Source organism: Montipora capricornis, chromosome 9 (genome assembly GCF_036669925.1).
Source record: "Montipora capricornis isolate CH-2021 chromosome 9, ASM3666992v2, whole genome shotgun sequence".
In the NCBI taxonomy this organism is placed as follows: domain Eukaryota; kingdom Metazoa; phylum Cnidaria; class Anthozoa; order Scleractinia; family Acroporidae; genus Montipora; species Montipora capricornis.
Genome location: NC_090891.1, coordinates 45,641,503 through 45,665,344, shown reverse-complemented (window position 1 = coordinate 45,665,344; position 23,842 = coordinate 45,641,503). Strand labels below are relative to the sequence as shown.

Genomic DNA, 23,842 nt, shown 5'->3' with positions numbered 1-23,842 from the left:
TTTTTCATCTTCTTTAGGGAAGCTCTACGCTAAAAACGAGGGAACAATCTTTGCAATAAAGTTTGTTTGAAGATTCTGCCAAAAACGTGTTTCTTAGAAAGGAATGAATTTTTAGAACAGCTCATTTTCCCTTTCAAATTGCCTAGGTTCCGCTATCTTGAAATTTTGTGATGTTTTGTTCTGGAACAAATAACATTCTTGAATTCTTTTATTCGGGATACAAAAGTTTTCTTTTAGAAGAATAAAGGAAGATATATTAAGTGTACAAAAGACTCGTGCAAAAGAAGTGTATAAAAAGGAGCCATTTTATTAATTCCTTCGCGCCAGACCAGCGCTTTCTAGTCAATATAATGCACTGCACTTCTCTATACTTCACTCGGGCCGACCAGCTTGAACTGCAGGAGGTCAAAAAAAACACTTCTCTTCTGTGAACAAATTTCATTAGTCTGCCAAGAAATCCGTCATTACTCTGATCAAATTGCAGCATTCCGCACTCAGGTAATGTGTTCCGCTTCTTCCTTTGGAAAATTCCAAGAATGAGGTATTTTCTTTCTTTCTTTATTCCCCTTGAACAATGAACTTCCGACGTTTCCACACGAACGTAATCAACGAACTTGAAAATGTTCCACATATCTGAGCGTAAATTCGTCTAGATACACTCCTTGTGCTAGACTACATTGTATGTCAGTAAGGTCCTCGGTAACGAACAGAAACATCAGATCCTGGTGTCCGTGGTTAGGGCGCTTGGATCCCGGGTTCAAGACCAGTTCTGGCCACACTTTGAATTTGATCCTGGATCAACTTGTCGGCTTCACTTGTAAATAGCCAACTGGTTTTGGATTCTTAACAGTTGTTTTTATAGACTGCGAGCAGTCTCTCTTTTGCTCGAAAATGATCTCTCTCTCTCTACGCCCGCGCTACTCGCGGCTCGCGGCTTCGCCCCTCTCGCATATCACGTTCTCTCGGCGGATTTTCAAGCTAAACAGAGACTGCTCGCAGTCTATTGTTATGTCATCGGCCTTGAAAAGCCCCTACGGAGAATGGTCAATTAAGTGTATATGTGTATAGGCCCATAGGACGGTCAAGAACACATTATATAAAGCCAATTGCCTTTCTTCGTCAGGGATTTACAAGCAGTCATAAAACCCTGATGAAGAAATAGTGGCTTTATATGATGTATTCTTCTTGACCGTTCCGCCAATCAGCCTTGCTAAATCCAAGGCCTGTTGCAGCGCCCACTTTGGCGTACGAAGCAATTGAATTGTTGTCATTATGCTTGCTTGCCGGGAAAGTTCCGCCTGGCCCTGCTGGAAAACGGAACTTCTGGTCTGTTTCTGCTGGCAGTATGGAACAGATAAAAGTTTCCCAGCAGGTAGAGAACTTGCTCCAAAAAGGCTAATTTTTGGTTTATTTTATGGCCATAATATATTTTGATGAATTTTGAAAAAATGGCTCGTCAGCCGCTGTTACACATTGAAACTTTTAGCTGAAAGTTGTGTGCAATGGCACTGGGAAACAAGTTTCAGGAGGCATTGCACCGTGTAACATGGTCGGCTTCATGAAACTTTTTTGAACTTCCGTTGCGAGACAAGTTTCATTAAAGGTAGAACCTCTTTCTACTTCTGCAACGGTCGCAGCAAACGCACTGGTGATAAAAACAAGAGATTCACCGTGTAACACCACTTCGTGAAACTAGTCTCGCTCGGTCTTGTTACACGTCGCTGCGTGAGCCAGTCAGAAACCGGCTAAAGCCATGTAAACAACGTTTCGAGACAAAGGTGTGGCAAACCCTCAAGAACGAAACTAGTGAGAACGGCGCTCAATTAACGGGAGGAAATGAAAATTTTTCCTCAACGGCTGACGTTCTCCCTAAAACCTCAGATTTGGTCATTTCACGTTGTTGTTTTGCTGATCAAGGCAAAGAAATAGACAGAAATGAGAAGATGCGCGTGCAGAGCGTGCAATGCTATTGCTTTTGCTCGCTAAATGTGCAAAGTTGCGTCGCCGTCGCCCTTATCGTTCCTAAAGCTCCCTATTATATTCTTTTAGACGCCAAAGTACGTTTTGTATTTTAAATATACGAAACTTCAACATTTTTCTTGTTCATGTTCATAAGTCCTTATAAAGACAAACAGTGAGGAAATAACGTAATTTTATGTTTGAGCAAGCATTGAACATGCAGCTATTAAGTGACGCTTCGCTTTGTGATCTCGTGCAGAGATTAGACGATGCGACTCCTGTTAATGTTTGTTCATACATGCACCGACACTTTCTCTCCAAGTAGGCCAAAAAGTTACAATATTAATTTGAATCCAACTCAACAAAGTTATTTCAAAAACAGCACCTACTAGTCCAAAGAGGTTTGTTTTTTTTGCTCAAACTTGAAGTCACACTAGCATGCAAATTCGCATTTCGACTGACGCATGGTTTGCAAAACGCTTTTTCGACAGTCAAGGTTCAACGGTCATGTTGATTAAGTAATAATAAGTGATTAAGTAATATTAAGTAATATTTGAGTATGCTGCTGCTAAGGAATGGAACGATCTCCCCAAGGAACTGCGCGCCTGTAAAACGCTAGGACTTTTTAAAATAAGAACTTTTAAATTTTTAATAGAATTAGACAAGACGCAACACATATGGAGTGTATAAGTCGTCTTTTGGATTGTAATTAATCTTAACTGGGATCGACTGTTGTATTTGTATGGGTAGTATATTTTTATGTACTGTCGTCGTGTTTATACCAGCGCTTTTATTATGTTAAAATCGCTGATCGGATTTTTTCAGTTTAAATAAAGCATTTATTATTATTATTATTATTAATACACACCGGACGAAAGCGTAGTCAACGTAGCGACAACTGCTTTACCAACACAATTTCAGATAAATATTTCTGAGTAAGACTGTGTTCGGTCGAAAACGAGGTCATGTAATCAACATGAATCTTTCGTGACATTTTCCAAAATACATAAATGCAAAACATGAATTTTAATTGCTTGTTCCTATTTCCAGTCGATAGATTTTCATGACCGTAGCCCATTAATTAATCTCACCCTTTCGCTTTTTTTCCGCTGTGGTTCAAGGTGTGAGAGAGGATGCAAGACAGTATGACAAGTGCAAGTTTGTAGGACAAAGCAAAAGTCGCTTAAGGTGAGCTTGATATTCAAGGGAACAAGTTTATTTTAAATTTTTGCGTGAAATAAATAACCTTGTCAAAGATACTTCTTTCAGTGAGCATTTGAAAAGTGCTTAGTTGGTTTCTCGCATAAAAACAATGCTGCGATCGTGAACCCTTTTCGTGAAAGTTTTCTCTCAAAAAGGAAGCAACCTATGGAAGACATGGAAATGTCCTCCTTAGCATCTAAAACATCGAAAATTGCCTTGCAATTAGCAGTCTTTTCAGCGCTAAATTAAATATTTTGAACGTGGATGCATGAATATTTTATCTCCTCGAATTTGATGGAAACACATGGCAGCCGAACCGAAATACATGCGAAATCGCTTCCAGTTCGTGGAAACCATTTCATCCACAGTGTCCTCATAAAAAAGGGATATCAGATGTTAAAGTTGCAATATACAGTACTTATTTTTTGTTTGATTTCTGTTTCGAGTTAATTTGTTTACTTACTCTTAGCAACCAAGACACTCTAATTGAGGTCAATCACAATTCTTCAGCGGCCAATGTTGCTATTGCCATATCCTTGCTCTCCGGCTTTATTCATCTCTCGCGTCTCCTGTTTTCCCGTCTTGTCGTCTTAGAACTTTCGCTTTTCGCTCGATATCGATCCCGCATTCGTCTCAATCCCTGTGCCATTTTATTCTCTGTCATCCACTTACGCTTACTTACGGGGGGGGGGGGGGGGGGGGGTTGCACCCCCTGCACCCTCCCCATAGATCCGCCCTGCTATAAAGGGAAATGTTCGGAGAAAATAATGCTGTTAGGAGAACTTTGGAAACCAAAAAACCGTCAGCTAAAAAGTCTCTGGTTTATTTTTGAAGGGCTCCTGTATCTGTGTGATTTAACTGTCAAGTCCGGCTTCCTTCAGAGAAGTGATATCGTGTTAAGATCATCATTTACACCGGCTGTTGTTCTAATATCGTTGGTGTTCCGAAGAAGCCACATGACACTGTTTTTTTTTCTATGTTAAGGTTGAGGACCTCACGATATTAAGTGCTTTCTCTCGTGTTTGCATAAAATGGTTCCTGTTGTCTTTGTTGCCTTGGCAACCTTTGATAGGCACTTTCTCATCGTGCAAGAAGTGAGATTAGGCCGAAAGAAAAATTTAAAATGTGAAACAATAATTTTGCAGACTCAACGTTTCAGGTAAATTGAACAGAGAGATGGGAATAATTCTTTCAAGGAAGAAAAACAAGAGCCCTCAAATTATGCGGCAGGTAAGTTCTCATAACGTGCTCTCACTCTTAATGCGGTCGACTTTTTTAATACGCGACCATTACTCTCCTTATTAAACATAACTTACAAACTTAGAACATTGGCCGTGAAGTGTTCTCGTTTTGACAAGAAATTTTGATTTAAAGGGACTACGTTCGATACGCACATATGATAACAATAATTTATTCGAGCAAGGCTAATACGTGAAAATAGCAACTCTGTTCATTACTCAAGAAATCTCGCTAAGATCTAGCGTTGCCTTTACAACATTAAGCTCGAGTACCCCTTTGTTTTACGCAATACAAAATACACACGATCACAGTCTCTAAGGGCCTGAACAAACGGGAAATGTTTGGTGACCAACTATTTTACCGTTTGGCCACCTTGTTTGGTGCTATTTGATCGTGTTTGGTCGTGTTTGATGAAATTTGAAGGCCCTCAAACATTCGATCAAACGACTTAAGACATTTCTTTTGTTCTCGTGTTTTAACCGTTTGGCCACTCACTTCAATAATAGCATGTTTGGTCACCAAACAATATTTGATGTTGTTTAAACACCAAACATTTCCCGTTTGTCCAGGCCCTAGTAGTTGGCAGTCTTTCTGTAGTCATGTGTCACACTGCAGAAAGACCAGCAAGAAGTAAGGTTCATCACAGTTAACTCTCCCAGAGTGCGGACAAAGCGTTGACGAGGACAGACGGTACTAAATTCGAGGTGGAAACTACAAGAGAACTGCAAAAATTGGAAGTCGTTACAAACTGAATTATTATTGTTACTTGAGTTACAACACACAGCTTGGATGAAATTGAAAAAACACAAATTTATCCAGTTTTTATCTTCTTGTCGTTTGTCATCTTGGAGCCCAACTGGTGAAATCAGTGGATCTCTGGAATCTGTTCGGGCTTAAACAACGCTTCTGTTCGCTTACTTAACATGGTTGTACTCGATTTTCTGGGCTTCAAAATGATTGTTGAACCTCTTAATTATGATTGACATGTATATGCAAGAACTAGATTAGGGGAAAGTAGTTATACACTCTTATGTTTAGAAATGCAGGTGCTTAGATGCCCGCCCGATTATGGAATATGCAAATTAGTTTTTTTCTTCTTTAGAACCGTTCTGTTAGCCATATAACAAATAAATTAATATCCTCGACTGTTCGGTCGTTACAGCAAAATCTCAAACCTCGGCCTAGCTGCATTGACCTCACTCTCGCTCGTTCAATACCACAAGACCCCAGTTTGAGATTTTGCTGTAACGAGCGGCCCACTCTCGGTTATTAAGTAGTTATTACCGCAGGGTGTAAAGTGCAGATTGCAGCTGGATGCAGGTCGGGATTGCAGGTCATTGTTTTACTATAACTGAAACAACCCAAACGTTTGCAAAAGTGCCAACCTTAGGCTTAAACATTAATTTTAGGCCTAACGGTAACATTAGTAAAGTTTTGGGTTTTTTCAGCTATGTGAAACATTGACCTGCAACCTGCAGTTTTTCACCTTTTGTTGAGGAGTAGAGGTAAGGGGACACTTTGCATGACTTTGTGACGTTGATTTTATGTATTTCCAGACAAGATGAGGAGACGAGCCAGGCGACAATTCGTGACGCTTATTTACATAACCCGGCGTGTGCATCTAATCACTTGCATTTCTGAGCATGTCGCCATCATGAAAATGTTAATAATAGTTTAGCTTTCGCGGAAGAACGGTTGACTCGGGATAAACTTCAGACGCGTACATTCTTTACTACAGCGACGGTTTGACTACAAATACTAGAACATCAACAAAATGACAATCGAGAAAATATAATAAAAACGAAATTGAGTGAAACAAACGTACAGAAAAACGCACTTTCAGATATTTCCCAATTTGAACGGAGCAGTTGGCTTATAATAAAGTTTCTCGTTTGGATTTGCTTTCTTCTTCCGATTTCACAATATTACATCTCCGGCATAAGCTTGCCTCGAGTATTTATTTGTGCATACTTAAACACCCCAGCGGGCTACACAGAATGCGAGTAAATCAATAGGGTCCTAAATTTGGTTAAATTCATGAATTCTGCAAAAGAAAACGTTAGAAAGTGAAAGAAAATGCTTAACATGCTTGCGAGCACAGAGGCGAGAATGCTACAATATAATGTTTTCACTCACGTGATCAGTAACCTTGTTTTGCCACCGAAACAAAAGAAAACGTTTGCATGATAAAAGAGCTCAATTCCCCGAGGATTAGTTGGGTACACCAGCATGGCCGCCGTTCCATTGTTTAGGAACACCAATTGGCCGTTGTGACGTTAAGTGAAAACACTCTATAGATTCGATGACTGATGGGAGTTTTCGCTTCTCCGCGTGCGCATTATCAGTTCGAGAGTCTAGATTCTTTTTGGGAAAGATCTCACGGATATACCCACAACGAGTCCCCTGGGTTAAACTCTCATTTTACAGATTAAGTCTAAGTGCCCATTTCAGTGATTAGGTCTAAACTCTCGTTTATCTTATTGCTATAGCAATATTTAGGTCTAGAAACTGATTTAGAATAGTCAATTTTTTAGAGTTATGGTTTGTGTGTAAATTATCCATGAGATCCTTACCTTCTTTTTCAACTACTAGTGGTAAACACGGAGTGCTTGTTCTTCACGGTTCTTCGTACTACAATCCAAATGTCAGTTTAATGCCAGTTTTCTTCGTTTTATCTTGACACAGGTAGGCTACAATCAATTGCAGCCACCTGAAGCTCCAACCATCAATCAGAACAGAGAGGCATCGCCAGAGAAACCGAGTAAACAAGACAGTCAGAGTGACAGGGGCTCGCTTGAACGAAACTACGAAGACGAGGAGCAATCCGAGAAGAGTTCTGACGATGAAGGCAAGGGAAAAAGCGATTCTGAAAAGGAGGACAGCGAGAAAGATGACGACCAGGCGAGCAAGCGTAGTTCGAGCAAGAACAGTTCTGCAACAGCAAGTAGAAAAAGTAGCAGCTCGTCACATGAGGACAATCAAAAAGAAGATGAAAAAACCGATGAGAATAAAGACGTTGACGTCACAGATGAAGTAACAGATAATTTGAGTTATGAGGAGAAAGTGAAGATGGCATTTGCGGGAGATTTGGATTTTATTTACCCTGAAAAAATTAAAATTGTCCGGATCTTCACCAGCTCCACATTTACAGGTACATTATTGATATGTGTTGCATCTTAAACAAGCTTGTTCACCTTTTAGAAGCTGAATAACTGAAAAATAGTGTTGAGACACAAACACCAACCCCCACGGTCTTGCGGTCTTACGCATGCGCAAAGACATACCATCAAAGAAGAGGCAGTCTTGGTAGGGCCTCGTCAGAATGGAACAGTCGTACATCTCCTTATGTTTCAAACGATGGCTGATTTGATTATGCGCTCGTGTAAGGTATTAGTCAAACAACGGGTTTGAGGTTTGCGCGTGCATAGTTCTTTCTACCCAGTACAAACCGTCACTTCCAACAAAAATGAAGAAAAGGTCTTCATAGACTGTTTATAGTTTTCAAAGGTTTCCAGAGATTTGAAAATATCATTAGACTACAGAAGTTTGTGTTGTTAAATACGAAAACGTTGACATCATTTCATCGATGCCTAGATGACCTAAACTGAATCAATTTATAAACATATCATTCTATGCACTGTTCAATATCCTTACGCGTTCGGTTCTTAGACACGTCCGTGGAACGTAACACACTGATGGAGCGAGTGTATCCTCGGCTCAAGTCCTATTGCCAAGAGAGAGGTTATGACTTTCAAGTGGTGGACATGAGATGGGGAGTCCGGGACGAGTCCACCGATGATCACATGACCACTGAGCTATGCATGAGAGAGCTACGCGCATGTCAGAAGCTTTCAACTGGACCAAACTTCATAGTGAGTGGACCAAGTCTTATGTTATTTATAATGATTTTATGGTTTCTCAATCAACAACTTCTGTTTATTTCAGACCTTCCTGGGACAGAAATATGGCTACCGTCCATTTCCGGTCAAGATCACTGCCTCTGAGTTCGACAAACTCCTTGAAGCCGTTGAAAACCAAGACGACCATGGACTACTGACAAAATGGTTTCGGAGAGATGACAATGCGGTTCCCGCTCAGTATCTGCTCCAGCCAATCACATCTCAGCTACCTCACTATCGGGACTACGAAAATGAAGAGTTACGAAAAAAGGCGTCTGCTGATTGGTGGACCGCGTTTGAGAGAATGCAGGTTGTTTTGAGAACTGCTGCTGAGAAAGGTTTGGACAAGGAAAGCAATCGACACAAGTACTACATGTCAGGTATTACTTGAAACATTTTTCTATCTATTTCTTAACAAGATGACACGAAACTTTAGAACTAGTCCACAACCAGCAGTATACAACGTCTGTAAATTTGTCTCATGACATTTTCACAAAGCGGTATTATCACCAACCAATCACAATTCATGCGTTACCAATTTCATGTATTACGCTTTGGATAAGGAATACCCACTCGTGTGGTCCAAAACCAAGAATTTTGGCGGGAAATTTATTGTAAATATTGTCCTTAAGTGGCTTGGTGTGTTAAAAATGCCTTACAATTGGTAGTAAGGGATTGAAAGTTGCTGGTTAGGGCATCTGGCCGAAACTTGAAAATCCTCTCAATGTTAACTTCATCGGCATTTTCAAACGCTTTGGCATAAGAATGCAACCGCCAGCAAATTAAAGAAGGGACAGGAAACCGCTAATTTCGTGGGATTGCAATACTAACGGTATCAATTTTTTCTTTTTTCTTTGTTGTAGTCACGGAAGATGAAATCCGTAGAGGCATAATAGATGCTATCGACCAGGAGAAGCACTGCTTCTGGTTCAAAAGAGTAATCACGGACATTAATGACAACATGGGCGACTCCAACACTGGAAAATTTGTCGACAAAACCTGGGGGAGTCCATCCAGTGTGGATGAACCTGCCCTACAGCTTCTACACAAACTCAAAGAAGAGGACCTTCCTGTAGCGTTGCCAAGTAACAGTGTAATCCAGTACAACGTTAAGTGGCATAAAAACGGCATAGATCCTGGTGCGTCTCAAGAACATGCAGATTACATCGAAAAACTTTGTACTGACTTTTATAACATCTTGACGGACAAAATAAACCAGGGAATCGATGAAAACCAATTGAATACGAAAGAAGATGCCTTAACCGATGAGATCCTCCAGCACGGATCTTTCTGTAGAAAGAAATGTGAGTTATTCCATGGCCGCGACGAGTATTTGACGACCGTTAAAGAGAGATTGAAGAAAGACCAAGTTGTTGTTTTATTTGGAGAATCCGGGTGTGGAAAGACTTCCTTGATGGCTAAAATTGCGATGGAAATGAAAAAATGGTTGGAGAAAGAAACGGCCTCCGTCATTGTAAGATTTATCGGTACTACTCCAGATTCATCAGATGCGCGATCTCTAATGCGCAGCGTTTGTGAACAAATTTGTAAGGCAAACGCGTCGGAAGACCAAGAGGAAGAGAAGAAGGTGCCTCAGGTAAGCAAGAAACAACCTTCATTTTGTATCCGTGTGATTAACATTTATTCCGTGAGCCTAAGCTGACGGCTATAATTGGTCTCATATCAGCGTTAGCTGAACTTTCAGTGTTATAAAATGAACGGAAGTTGCAATCTGATTCCATTTAATGCCATACGATATGTGAGGTGATAACTGCGTCCATTTTCTCGCCTCCGCACCGGTGGCTCAGTTGATTGAGCACCGGGCTGCCATGCGGGAGGCTCAGGGTCTTTAAATAACTGAGGGGAAAGGGATGCCTCTGTAATGACATCTGCAAATGGTTAAGACGCTTCCACATGAGCAATTTTTATATGACTATTTTTCTGTGGCAAATGTATTTGTACGTGTGCATGGCACAACAAATGATATGTTACATCGGTATTAATCCATTGGCGCCAGAAATGATTCTGACCGGCTGAGACTCGAGAAAGAAAAGAAACTCAAACGAGCTCAGGACTGACTATAAAGACAAAAGTTCAGTTTTACCTTTCACAGCTGCCAAGTCAATATCTTCACAATCTTCTTTCAATATTATTACTATTCGTCATAGTGCCTCTTAGTATTTCTATTTATAAAACTCTCGCATTTTGTATTCCAAAGGCTTTCTCGAGTTAACGCCTCTAACAAGGGTTGCTCGATCTGTCCAACCACGGGTTGACGCCGCCATCTTGGTTGCGAAAAAAGAGGCCTGGACACTACTACCCACTAACGGATAGTGCCACATTTTCTGTGCCGAGTCATGCACACGACCAACTTTATCACATGTGACAATTTTATTTGTCACATAAAAACTGGCGGGCCAGTTTTTCAGCAAATGAATTTGTCACTTAAAATTTGGGCACATTTTGTCATATAGACGGGCAAATAAAAATTGTCACACAAAAATTGCCACAGTAAATGTGCTCGTGTGGATGCGGCTTTAGACTTTCTAGTTTCTCGGATATGGACGACAAACCGTAAGCCCCGTCTCACAACCCTTCAATGCTCATAACGCTGTGGGATGTAAAAGAACCAATACACTATCGCAAAGAGTATGGCATGGAGTTCCCGGTGCTGTGGTCTATCCTCTGTAGTATATCATGGTCAGGGTTCTATCTAGGATTTATCGTTTGGGGGAGAAGTACCAAGTGGCCGAAGGCCACGAAGTTCTTAGGGGGGTCCGGGGGCATCCCCCCAGGAAACTTTTTGAAATGAATATGCGCTGAGATGCAATCTGGTGCATTTTGAGACACAATTTTGAGAAATGTTACAGTAGCATTTTATTTTATTTTTTAGTCGTGATCATGTTCTGACAATGTTAAACTGAGTTCCGATATTTGCTAACGTGAACAGAAGAGTTACCCGACACGTCTAATTCCACAAATATTTATACATACTCGTTGACTTGTTAGTACGTGAATAAAATAAATAAACTCAACAACGGCACTTTCCCATTTCTTACCAATGCTCGTAACTACTGCGAAATTCTAGGTAACTGTAAACCTGTAAATAAAAACTGACCGCGGTAGATGCGACTGTTAACTGACAATGCGTCTAATCGAGTGTGACAATACTGGTAAACAAATCATGGCAATTGATCTTTGGAAAATCTCCCTAATCAACTTCAGGATCTAAATGTACTTTCCTTCTTTAAAAAGTTGAATTGAAATTGAATTGAATTGAATTACAAAGCCAGTTTGCGCTTCTTTACACTTTTGTAATCTGATGATCAACCACTGACTCCAGGACGTAATTTGACAACTGGTCAGGACCTTCGATTCAAATGCGCATGGTGTGTTCAAGTGCATCCGCACCGAGCCTACTGCAGAGCCTTGTTTTAATTAGCTTCATGGCCCTGAAGGAATGCTCAACAGTGGCTGTTGTCACCGGTAATACATTTACAATCGCACCTACCTTTGCCAAGTTCATGTGCACTGATCTCGTTGCGTCTGGATGATTTTTCCGGTATAGTTACTTATATAGTGTAATGAGAACAATATTTTTGGGGGGGAAGCTGGGCGTTTTGGGGGGGAAGCTTCTACCCCTCAAATACCCTAGATAGAACCCTGAATTGGTTGCAAGAGAGCGTTTCAACGAGTTACGACTCCTAAGCTCCTCGTGGGTAAATAAACTATGGCTATGACTCCACGATCAGGTATTCATTTTTGCGCCATAGACAACGGATAGAGGAAGGAATCATTACCGTCGGTGCTGTACTTTTAGCCGTTTGCATCATAATTTTAACGTATACGTAAAATCGTTGCTTTTATAACAGGACATTCGATCGCTGTTGGAGTTTTTTCCCAAGTGTTTGGAAGAGAATGCATCGTCGTCCAAACCTTTGGTGCTCGTCCTGGACTCACTTGATCAACTCTCAGATGATGACGCAGGAAGAGAGTTGGATTGGCTTCCAAAGCAGCTCCCAGATGATGTGTACATCGTCTTGTCGACCCTCCCTGGAGACGAATACGTTTGTCTACCAAAACTACAGGTATCAAATGAGCGATACTTATACCCATGAGTTCACGAAATCAGGCGATGAACGCTTAGTTGTGATAAACAACACGAAGTGCGCCATTAGGCAGGAGGTTGTGCCCCCCTCCCCTTTACCTATATCTTAAAACGTTAAGGTAACCAGCCGATTTTCCGAAATGTCTTGTAAGCAGCTTCTCGACCGACGGGCATGCGCAAGGATGGGAGTTATTGGGTGGGGTGCGGAGGAAGATGTGCGCTTTTCGTTCCCCCAATTCTGTTTTTTTAAGTCAGGTACCTACTTACAACAGAAAGTTCACCTCTAGGGTTACCTTTGGTATGTTTACAGGAAGAATACAGTTATATGCATATAATGTACGGTCCCGAGGGACCCAGGACTCTCGGGAGAACAAACTAACTAGTTTCCCGAGGAACCAGACATTACGTGCTTTGCTATATATGTAGTAGACTTTCCCTTCAACACTCTCAGCAAATCAAACAAAGACAGCACTATGAGAACAAAACTTTGTGTACCTTTAACTTCTATCTTTAATCCTGCAATTGTGCATCAAGAATTGAATAACACCATACTTGAGTTTCACTCAATAGATTTTATACTAAGTGCACCACACGCCCAAATGCATCAAAGCCGCATTATACGAACTGTTGTTTGCAAGAGTTAACCCTTGACCGTCATCATATAGCCCTGCATGTCTGAGTTTTCAGGGCACAAAATGTTATTTCAGATATAGTTCCGGCGTCTACTCGTGTGTTGGTAAAGACGGACGATCTTGTGTTTACCTCTTTTTCATAAATGGCAATAACGAATGCAAACTCATTTTGGAATTGTAAAAATAGATGGTAACATTTACAGTGCTGGTTTTGTTGAGTGAAAGTCTAGGAATATAACAATGAAGTTAATTCGTCTTATTTTTTGGATACTTGCTGTGCTGAAGATGAGGAGATTTGCATCTCATTTCCCGTATTTTTGGGCATAACGTTGAATTGATGAAGTTCTACGTCCTTAGAAAGACACTCAAGCCTAAGTGTCTCATCTTTAAATTGATTAAGAGTCTTTCTTCTAAATTCCCCAGTACTTTGGCAAGCTTTTGATAAGATCCTTCCCGACCGCTGAAAAACGTCAACATTAAGTGACAAACTGGCTTATGGTCAAATCGAAAGAAAGAAACATCTCTCATACATTTATGACAAAATTCTTCTTTCAGGAGAAATACGATGAAGCTGACCTGATTGAAGTTCCCAAGATGCCAGTGGACACAGCAAAAGAAATTCTTGACAGCTGGTTGAAAGCTACAAAACGACAACTACAGAGTGAACAAGAAACAATAGTGTTGGAAGCTTTCAAGAAGTGTCCACTGCCTTTGTATCTGAAATTGTCTTTTGACGAGGCCTCCCGCTGGAAATCGTATACGTCTCCTGAAGAGACGAGACTGGCTCCAACAATTAAAGGGATTATCCATGGCCTTCTTGAAAGGGTAGAGCGGATTCATGGCAAGGTTCTCGTTAGCCAAGCCTTGGCCTACATCACTGCGTCAAAGAATGGTTTGACAGAAACCGAGCTTGAAGACATCTTGTCGTTGGACGACGTTGTGCTTAATGACGTATATCAGTACTGGACTCCTCCCATAAGACGATTGCCGCCCCTCCTATGGATCCGGATACGTTCTGACATTGGAGACTACCTCATCGACAGAGGTGCGGATGGCGCACGAGTCATATATTGGTATCATCGCCAGTTTATCGAAGTTGCCCGTGAGCGTTACCTTGGAGCGAAACAAGTTGCCACAGTCCACTCAAACATAAGTGACTATTTCCTGGGAAAATGGTCTGACGGTGTGAGAAAGCCTTTTGTCGACAAAAGCGGGAAACAAATGTCCATGGACCGTCTGGTCCCAAAACAGCCACTTATGTTCGACGCGAATGACAACAAACCTATCTTTAATCTGCGCAAGTTAAGTGAACTTCCACATCATCTTTTGCATTCTAATCAACTGCCAATTTACAAGCAAGAAACGCTTTGCAACTTTGAATTTCTCCTGGCAAAGGTTCAAGCCATGTCCGTGGAAGCCATTCAGCAAGACTTCAACGCTGCCACGGCTTCTTATCCTGATGATAAAGAGTTTGAACTCTTCAGCAAGAGTCTCGGCTTGTCCGCATACGCACTCCGTGAAGATCCACGACAGCTTCCCATTCAACTCATCGGTCGCTTGCACAAGTACTCAAAAAAGGGGGAATATCCCTTCTTAAAGAAAGTTTTGGAAAATGCGAGTACACCCTCAGTTCCCGCCTTCATTCCAAACCAACAGTGCCTTACACCTGTTGGTGGCTCGCTTGTAAATTCAATTTCTTACGAAGAGTTTCACGGAGGGATTGAGTACGTAAACTTCACGAGTGGTTCAAAGACAATCGTGACGTGCAATCGCGGTTCCGAAGGGCTCTGCTTGCTTTACGTAGACATAAAAAGTGGAAGAAGGCAAAGAAAGGTTTGCTTTGATGAATCGTCAACGGATGTTAACTCCTGTTGGTGTGCAAAGATCAGCTCAAACAGCGACGATATCTTTCTGGCATCGGGCTCCTCATCCAAAATGTATCTCATCAACGCGAGAACCAACAAAATCCTCCAGGAATATCACCCGATGAAGGACAGTGGAAACTGGTTCAGGGGCTTTCCCTCAGTTGCATTCGCAAGTAACGATGAACTTTTGGTTTCCCTGGGAGACGCTAGTGTCCGGATCTGGGAAACAGAGAGTGGGAAACTTTTGAACGACATTCCTGTTGAAGGCATTAACGTTGAAGAAGAATTTGGTTCTTTGGATGCAAAAGGAGATAGGGCGGTCTACTGTGTTCGGAAGAAGAAAACCGTTCACGTTGTTGATGTCAAAACAGGAAAGGAAATTCGTAAGGTAAGTGCATGTGTACCTTTAACTTCTATCTTTAATCCTGCAATTGTGCATCAAGAATTGAATAACACCATACTTGAGTTTCACTCAATAGATTTTATACTAAGTGCACCACACGCCCACATGCATCAAAGCCGCATTATACGAACTGTTGTTTGCAAGAGTTAACCCTTGACCGTTATGATATAGCCCTGCATGTCTGAGTTTTCAGGGCACAAAATGTTATTTCAGATATAGTTCCGGCGTCTACTCGTGTGTTGGTAAAGACGGACGATCGTGTTTTTACCTCTTTTTCATAAATGGCAGCCAATAAAATGTCTTTCGAAGACATGGTATTTTTTTGCGATGGTGACTCGTGGATACTCGGAAAAAATCCAAGTGCTTCTTAGTAGGAGTCGAACTTACGACCTTCCGATTACTAGTTCGGATGCACTACCGCTGAGCTACAGGAGACTCGTGGGAGCTGGGACTCGGGGAAACTCGGGAAAAAATCCGAGTGCTCCCTTACGGGAGTCGAACCGACGACCTTCCGATTACTAGTTCGGATGCTCTACTCGTCGGAAGCTAGGCCATTTAACCAGGTTTATGTGGCACTTGTCCCGCCATACTGCAAGGATTTAATTTGTTGAAATGGAGCATATTCAGGATTGCGCTGAAAGAGATGTTACATCTTAATCCCGGTGATTCAAAAATGAAGAGATTTATCTTAAATATCTTTTGTTCTTATGCTGACAAGTCTTTTTAGTCTCGCTGCGAGGGGCAATATTAAGCAGCAAATGTTGACTAAAATGGCCGTTTTTATACTAGAGACGCATAATCCGTCCAGACGAATTATGCGTCTCTAGCATAAAAACGGCCAATGAGGCCATTAGATCTAATTCACATGAATCGGTCTTGTCAAAAGATGGTCTAATTCCCTGGCTCAAAAAATTTCTAACATCACAAAACCGCACTATGAGACCGTTGTTATGATGTGCGCTGAGGAAAATGAGCTGTAACTTGACAACTATGAATTTTAGTTTCGGCAGTTGCATTGTCGATATGTCAACCAAGTTTGATTTTATTCATCTTTTGCCAAATGAGAATCCTTGTTGTTGAATTTAAGTTTAGTGGTATATCATCCATTTCGTTTACGATTTCACTAATTTAAAAATAGTCGCCTTCTTTGTGGGGTGCAGGGATGGCGCAGTGGTGAGATCACTCGCCTCCCACCAATGTGGCCCGGGTTCGATTCCCAGACTAGGTGTCATATTTGGGTTGAGTTTGTTGGTTCTCTACTCTGCACCTAGAGGTTTTTCTCCGGGTACTCCGGTTTTCCCCTTTCCTCAAAAACCAGCATTTGATTTGATTTCCGGTAATTTTTTGAGCCACTTTCCTTAATACGGCCGCCATTTATGAAAGATGTCTATCGGCTTCTGTCTTACATAAATGACGTCTCTTCTCACAGTATGTCTGTTCCACAATCACCAGATAGACGTAGAGATCACAAAGGAAGAAGTCATGGGTAAATGGGAAGAAAGAAATATCAGAGAAATTCATCTGACTAGCAAGTTTCAGCTGATTGTCGTAATAGAGGGTACGCTGAAGTCGGATGTGAAAGTCTACAACCTTGCAACCGGTCAGCACATCTTGGACTTTCCAGACTTTGGAATCGCGCAACATGATCGCCTCGTGGTCACCGAAGACGGAAAAGCGGCGATTGCCATTAGAAACAACCATGAGCTGGTGAGATGGGATCTGGGCACTGGCAACACCATCGTCGTTGCTAGGTTACAATCAGGCTTTGGAACGTTTGGGCGTAAGGGAGACTTTGTAGCGACCGCAGGCTCCGATGGAATCCTCAGAATTTATGACTCCAGGGAGGCCGTTGATGAAGATGAGACCGACGTTACTACCCTTACTGATGGTTTTGCGGATTCAATATGGTCTCTGACAGCTGCAGCCGACAATCGCCACGTGATTGCCAGCTGTACAGTTAAAATGATGCCTGAGATAGCTGTGTGGGATGCACTGGCCGGAGTCAAAGTCCGTTCCATTAAAGCCTTCAATTTCCCTCAACCGTTGCGCATGTTAAATGACAAGGTTGGCGTTGGTCGAATTGCTGTTGGGCCGCAGGCGCAAGACAACTTTGATCACTACAAGGTAATGGACTTTGACCGTGCGGAAACGCTACGAGTGCTGCAGGGGAAATCAAGCAAGAGGATGGAAGCCGTTGGCTTTATTGACAAACAGAGAGTGATTGGTTTGTCGCGCGGAAGACGGAACTTAAAAGTTTGGGACGTGGAAACTGGGAAGGTACGTCGAAAATAATATGATTTTAATATGTAGTTCAACTGGATTCAGTGCGCCCGTGATGTTAGACTAGGAATCAAATACGTTCGGGAATCGAACTCTGAACACATTGATGTAAGGCGAGCGCTCTAACCTTTGCATCAGCTTTGCTCCCCCACGTACGAATAACTTATTTAAGGGCTTTACGGAGCTTCTTCCGTCCTCTTTTTAAGCATTTCTTTGGAACAACTAGAGAATACAGGCCCATTTTTGAAGCAGTGTCATTGCTGTGGCTCCGCGACTTGCCAGTAGAAGTCAGTGTTTAAGTAAGAAATAAGGTTCATCATTGAGTGAAAATCAATGTTTAGTTTAAGAACAAGTAAGGTATATCTTCGAATGGATGGGCGGCTGCGCGTCTCGTCAATGGGTGGGTGTCTAGTGAACTGTCGAACCATTCAACTAATCATTGTTTCATTTGACTGCCGAGCCAGCGAGCCACTGAAAAATACTTGTTTCAAAAGCGGCTCTGTATTCCATGCTATAGTTTAGCCCTTTCTTTCTGTTGACAGGGGCAAATTATCTGAGCCCCTTTGGTTTCTTCTTTACCAGGTTGTTGAACAGCATAAGCTCGGCCAGAAGTATCGCATAGAGACAATTCTCATCAGTCAAGACGGTAGTACTGTGATATGTTCTCAAGCCAGCTTTTATGTGGAACAAGAAGAAACTACAGTCCCATTGTTGGCTTTTTACACTAAGACGCACCTACACAAGCAGCTGGATCCAGTTCAAGACGAACAGCTAAGTTTAGATAGTGGCGCAGCCATTACAGAAGACGGCAAGTATCTTCTCGCGCAGCTGAAAAGTGATATTAAAACCGTGTTATGGGACACAGAATCTGGTCGCATCGTGCACGTATTAGATGATGCCAATCAGAGAGGAATGGTTGCCATTTCGTCAAAGAGCATGCGCGCTGTGACAGGCCAATCGGCTGAGGATAACGGGATGAAAGTTTGGGATGTAGAAAGTGGCAATCTACTTTACAATTTTGTCGGCGCCGAAATTTCCAAAATATTCCTCATTCGAGAAGGCAACATTGCGTTAACCACTGATTCCAAGGGATACCAACCCACATCAATCGAAGCGTGGGATCTGATAAAAGGCAGGAAGCTAGCAACGTTCACAGTTGACACAAACCCATCTTGGATTTGTCACTTGGGCGACCATATTTCGTACACAGTGCCAGCCAGCCTCACTGTCACAACGCTAGAGCTTCGTCTCCCTGGGAGTCAGAAGAGCGAGCTTGGACCCTCCTCGTACGGAGCCCACGAAGAACGGAGTGAATTCAAGGGAATCATGGATCCTTGTAATCCTAATGACGTTGATGAAGACAAAGACGATGATGACTCCGAAATAATGCAGTAATCACTCTGTTAGTGTTTAAAATTTGTCGTAAGGCGCTGTTGTACTGTGCAATTTTTCGTGCAACTTGTCTCGCCACGGTCTTGCGGGACAAGTTGCGCAAAACACTGCCCAATTACCTTCCCTTCAACGGCCAAAAACGTTGCGAGACAAGTTGCAGAAACCGTTGCGGAAAGTATAGAATTGAGTTCTACTTTCCGTAACTCTTAACGCAACGAATTTTTTAAGCATTGCACAGTGGAACATCTGTCCTGCAACTTGTGTCTCAACGGTTTGCGGAACCAGTCAAGGAAAATGTTTCTTTAACCTCATGTGATCATCAAAAACGAGACAAGTTGCAAGAAACGTCGTAACACCCATCAAGCAACTTGTTTCGCAAAGTGAGAAAAATGTCTCTTTTATTTTACCGAGGCTAAAAAATTATGTACTTCACGATGATTGTTACAAATTAAATGTTAAACCGTGTGCAGCTATAAAAAAGATCTTAACGACAATTTGCACGAATTTCGCTTTACAAGCTTGCGACTTAGGAATCACCTTGTTTAACGTTCGAACGAAAAACGAAAATCAAATAACAAAATATGATACCTGTACATATTCACACAGTTTGATTTGAGGTCGATACGTGCGTGACACACAAGCAATTTTGAAAACTTTCAAAACATCTCTCGTGCCCAAAAGTCACAAAATACGCTCGCGTTCATAAGATTACCTATACTTATTATATACTCAGCAAAATCACTCTATCGCTGTGTTTCCATAGCAACTTCCGTATTGCACTCTATAACCCGCGATTTATGCATTTGTCATTGACCAATCAGAAATTGAGTATATACTAAGAGATGGTGGAGTTGGCTATAACCAGTCTCGCACAAGCGCGAATGGAATAATAATAATAATAACAATAATAATAATAATAATAACTTTATTTCCATGATAAAAATATTTACAAACATTAAAATATCTCCAAAAGGTAAGAACTACAAATTTACAAGCAATCAAGCATCTCTCTGTTTTAAAACTTCAAAAAAAGAAAATAATAATAATAATAATAATAATAATAATAACAAACTTTATTGAGCACTCTTTCATACAAACTTGAATCTTACATGTATCTGGTAAAAATAAATAATAATAATAATGAAAATGATAAAACTCAAATCAAATTAAAAATTTAAATGCCGGCGGTGGCGACATTAATCCGGGAATCGTCAAGAGAGTCTCCTATATTCCGGAAAGGTACTCGGGACCCCCTTACGCACGCATGCACTGATCTTAAGAGTTCAAATGAGATGACAGTTCTGAGCCAATTAATGACGTTGTTATAGGGCTCACCGTCCTTCTGTACTAACTTGTCTGCTAAGTGCTTAAGAAATCGTTGGCACTCATTTCCCATCCCACCGTTCGTTCGTTATTATTATTATTATTATTATTATTATTGATTTTCATTAAATTCTGAACACTTGGACACTTGGAAATTAAAACCAATCAGTTTCCAGCTTGGCAACACTTGATGCAATCAGTTTCCATATTAGGTCATACGGTATATGAGCTGATAACCGACATTGGGTGAACGAATCACAAAGCTAGAAACGCAATATCCGAGGTCGAACATTTGATAACAACAGATACCACGTAATGTCCCGAAAGAGATGGAAAAGTTATAATGAGATAATTTTCATGCTTTTATGAAAAACAACAGGCTACCGTTTAACGTTTCACGAAAACGCAATGCTTAATGTCTGTATTAGGGACTCTAAGAACTCTTGCAATATAACTTTGCAATATTATAAGTTTTTCGCGATTATTCCATCTCTTTCACGCCGTACAATGGCGAGGCTAAAAAATTATATACTTTACGATGTTTGTTATAAATTAAGTTGTTGAAAAACTGTCTACTCGCTTTACAAGCTTGCGACTTAGGAATCACTTTGTTTAACGTTCGAAAGGAAAACGAAAATCAAATAACAAAATATGATACCTGCACATGTTCGTACAGTTTGATTTGAGGTCGATACGTGCGTGACACACAAGCTTTTTTACAAGCTTGTAAAACCCTCATGAAGAAAGGCAGTGCCTTTCGAAATGTTGGCTTTTTCAATATATTCCTTCACCATTACACCAGCCTTGCTCTTTTTAGCTTTTTATAATATTCAAATCGCTGATAAGCATAAGGTCCTTGACCAAGATCCGGTGCCTCTATTTTGTTATGCTGATCCTTGCTTAGAAAGTTGTATTTCTACTACCCTCTGAGACCTACCAAAAATACGGGCAGAAGACTCTACGCACAAAGACAATCCTTAGCAGGGGAGTGACAGGAAAGACCTATTGTGCAACTTTTCCATTTTCTTGACATGGGAAAAGGAGAAATTTAACTCATTTTCAGACTGTGTTGCCTATATGGCAACCCAGCAATGATTTTAAAAGATTGAAAACATAGCCGGCCAGAAAATTCCTCCTGCTAAACCGGGTCGAACTCACTTTCCATTCTACCTTCCCTTATCTTTTGATGATTTTTCTCTTTTGCTCGACACGGGGGGGGGAGGGGGGGGGGGGACGAATAGGAATCACGCTAAAATTAGAAGCATAAAAACAACTTTGTCAGTTCAAGGTCAAAGAAGAGTTTTACTGTTGTTCTTTATTACACTTTATCTCTGAAAACAAGATCATTCAAATTTCATTGAAACACGCCAGGTTGGCTTGGTACAAGAATCGGCAAAATACATGTATGTATGTATATATTGCCAGTGTTTTGATATTTTACTGTAATATCATCGTAATTCTTGTCGCCAAAGGTAATAAATAAAGGTATTATTGTTATTATTAAATATTTCTCAATAAGCCAAATCATTATGACAGACCGAGATATCCACACTGCAGTATTTTGTCTTTTCAATAATAATAATAATAATAATAATAATAATAATAATAATAATAATAATAGAACTTTATTGTCACACGATAATGTTTAAAGCTGAATAGCTTGTGGGGTAGCCTGCGAACTTACGAGTATTTCCGGCGGTCGTTTACGTCTGCATTCGCAGGCTACTTGTGGATTGTTGCACAAATGAAATCAAATCAATTTAATACATATCAAATCATATTGGTTTTTGAGGAGAGGGGAAAACCAGAGTACCCAGAGAACAACCTCTCGGTGCAGAGTAGAGAACCAACAAACTCAACCCACATATGACGCCAGATCTGGGAATCGAACCCGGGCCACAGTGGTGGGGGGCGAGTGCTCTCATCACTGCGCCATCACTGCGCCGTCACTGTGCTGTCACTGCGCCGTCACTGTGCCGTCACTGCGCCGTCACTGCGCCGTCGCTGCGTCATCGCTGCGCCATCGCTGCGCCATCCCTTCTCCCTCCCTGCCTTACCATTCGGGAAACGAAACACCATTTCTTTTTGAAATAGTTTCTTGTTAAAAGTCTGGTCTGGCATATTGCCGCTAAATTCGACCTTTGTAGGAATATAGCCTAGAAAAACCCTGGTTCACATCCGATTCATCCTAGTAAAACAACTGTCAGTGATATTTTAGTATTTGGATCAAAATTAATGCTGGTAGCCAATGTGCAGCTATGTCACTATTTACTATTATATATAATTATTACAGGAAATTAATTACTCCACTAACAGACTTGGTAAGTATTATAACTGTAGGAAATGAACTCTACACTGCTTTATCAAGCTTATCGAGACAAAAATATTTATTGTTAACAGAATTACCTGTAGAAGTCATAGGGTTCAACACAACTTTTCAAGTCATACAGGCAATGTACATGGAAGTTGCAAAATAGATTTTGCGCACTGTATGTCTTTAATGAGGGCTTTCCAAAATTTGATCTCAGAGAATTGCGGTAATTCTTTTATTTTGACAATTGGGTGCATATTACTGTGAGTATTTAAATTACAACAAATGATGTATTTAAAATATTTGATTCTCGTGCTATGGATTCATTTGGCATGGCCATCCTCAAGGAACTTGTCTTCACGCGTCGTGCATCACTGCACGAAAGATATGGAAAGATATTTTCACCTTCGTTTCTTTCATTTTTTTTTCTGCAAAAAATGTTTCGATGTGTTATTTCGTAGTTTTCTCTAACCAAATCACGAATCTTAAACCGTTTGATTAGCGTTTCCTTTCTCAAACACTGAACAAATATATCCATCAAGCAGCAAAAAACAATGTGTTTAGCCATTTGGGAATAAATCATACACTATTTTTACCTCATTTCCATGGTCCAGTGGTCATTGTCACCACCTATAATGAAGATAACCCGGGTCCCAGTATTCACTACTTACACGTTCGAACATCATGAGAAGCGCAATGTAAGGCCGATCTGAGAAGGACAGACGTTTCTCTTTTCTTTTCTTTAATGCTAACTAAGTTAACCACACTCCACTGTATTTTTTCAGGCCCGAGTTTAGGCTAATCGTAGCCTCTTGTTTCATTTTTTGTCGTGATCACAATCTGATGACGTGTGTAAATCAGCGTCTCCTTTCCGTGGTTTTCTGGTTACAAATTTGTTCATGTTGTCGCTATTCAACTTATAAACAGAATCTACAGCACGATAACCGAGCCTACTTTGTAATAATCCATGTTCCTTGTCATATAGTGTCCCTAGACCGGGAATACGTACTTCATGCGTACTGACCTTGTGGTGTCTGGATTATTTTTACGTTATAGTTACTTGTGTACTGTAATGATAATATTTTTTGGAGGACAAGCTGAGAATTTTAGGGGGAAGAGCTTCTAGCTTCTACCCCTCGAATACCCTGGATAGAACCCCGGTTTGAGCGATCATACGTCGACCAACTCAGACTCGTCAAACTGTTATGCAAGTTACCATTTAGCCAAA

General features: G+C 41.0%; 1 protein-coding gene across 1 annotated transcript; it reads left to right on the top strand.

Moving 5' to 3' along the window:
* The first annotated feature begins 3,014 nt into the window (after window positions 1-3,014).
* On the top strand, window positions 3,015-21,493 carry LOC138016572 (protein qui-1-like). Its single transcript, XM_068863747.1, has 10 exons — window positions 3,015-3,147; window positions 4,322-4,392; window positions 7,087-7,552; window positions 8,071-8,273; window positions 8,347-8,680; window positions 9,164-9,897; window positions 12,173-12,388; window positions 13,596-15,293; window positions 16,761-17,585; window positions 18,171-21,493. Exons 2-10 carry the CDS (start codon window positions 4,339-4,341, stop codon window positions 18,981-18,983), a joined length of 5,343 nt encoding a protein of 1,780 aa, XP_068719848.1. The 5' UTR covers window positions 3,015-3,147; window positions 4,322-4,338; the 3' UTR covers window positions 18,984-21,493.
* The last annotated feature ends 2,349 nt before the right edge of the window (window positions 21,494-23,842 follow it).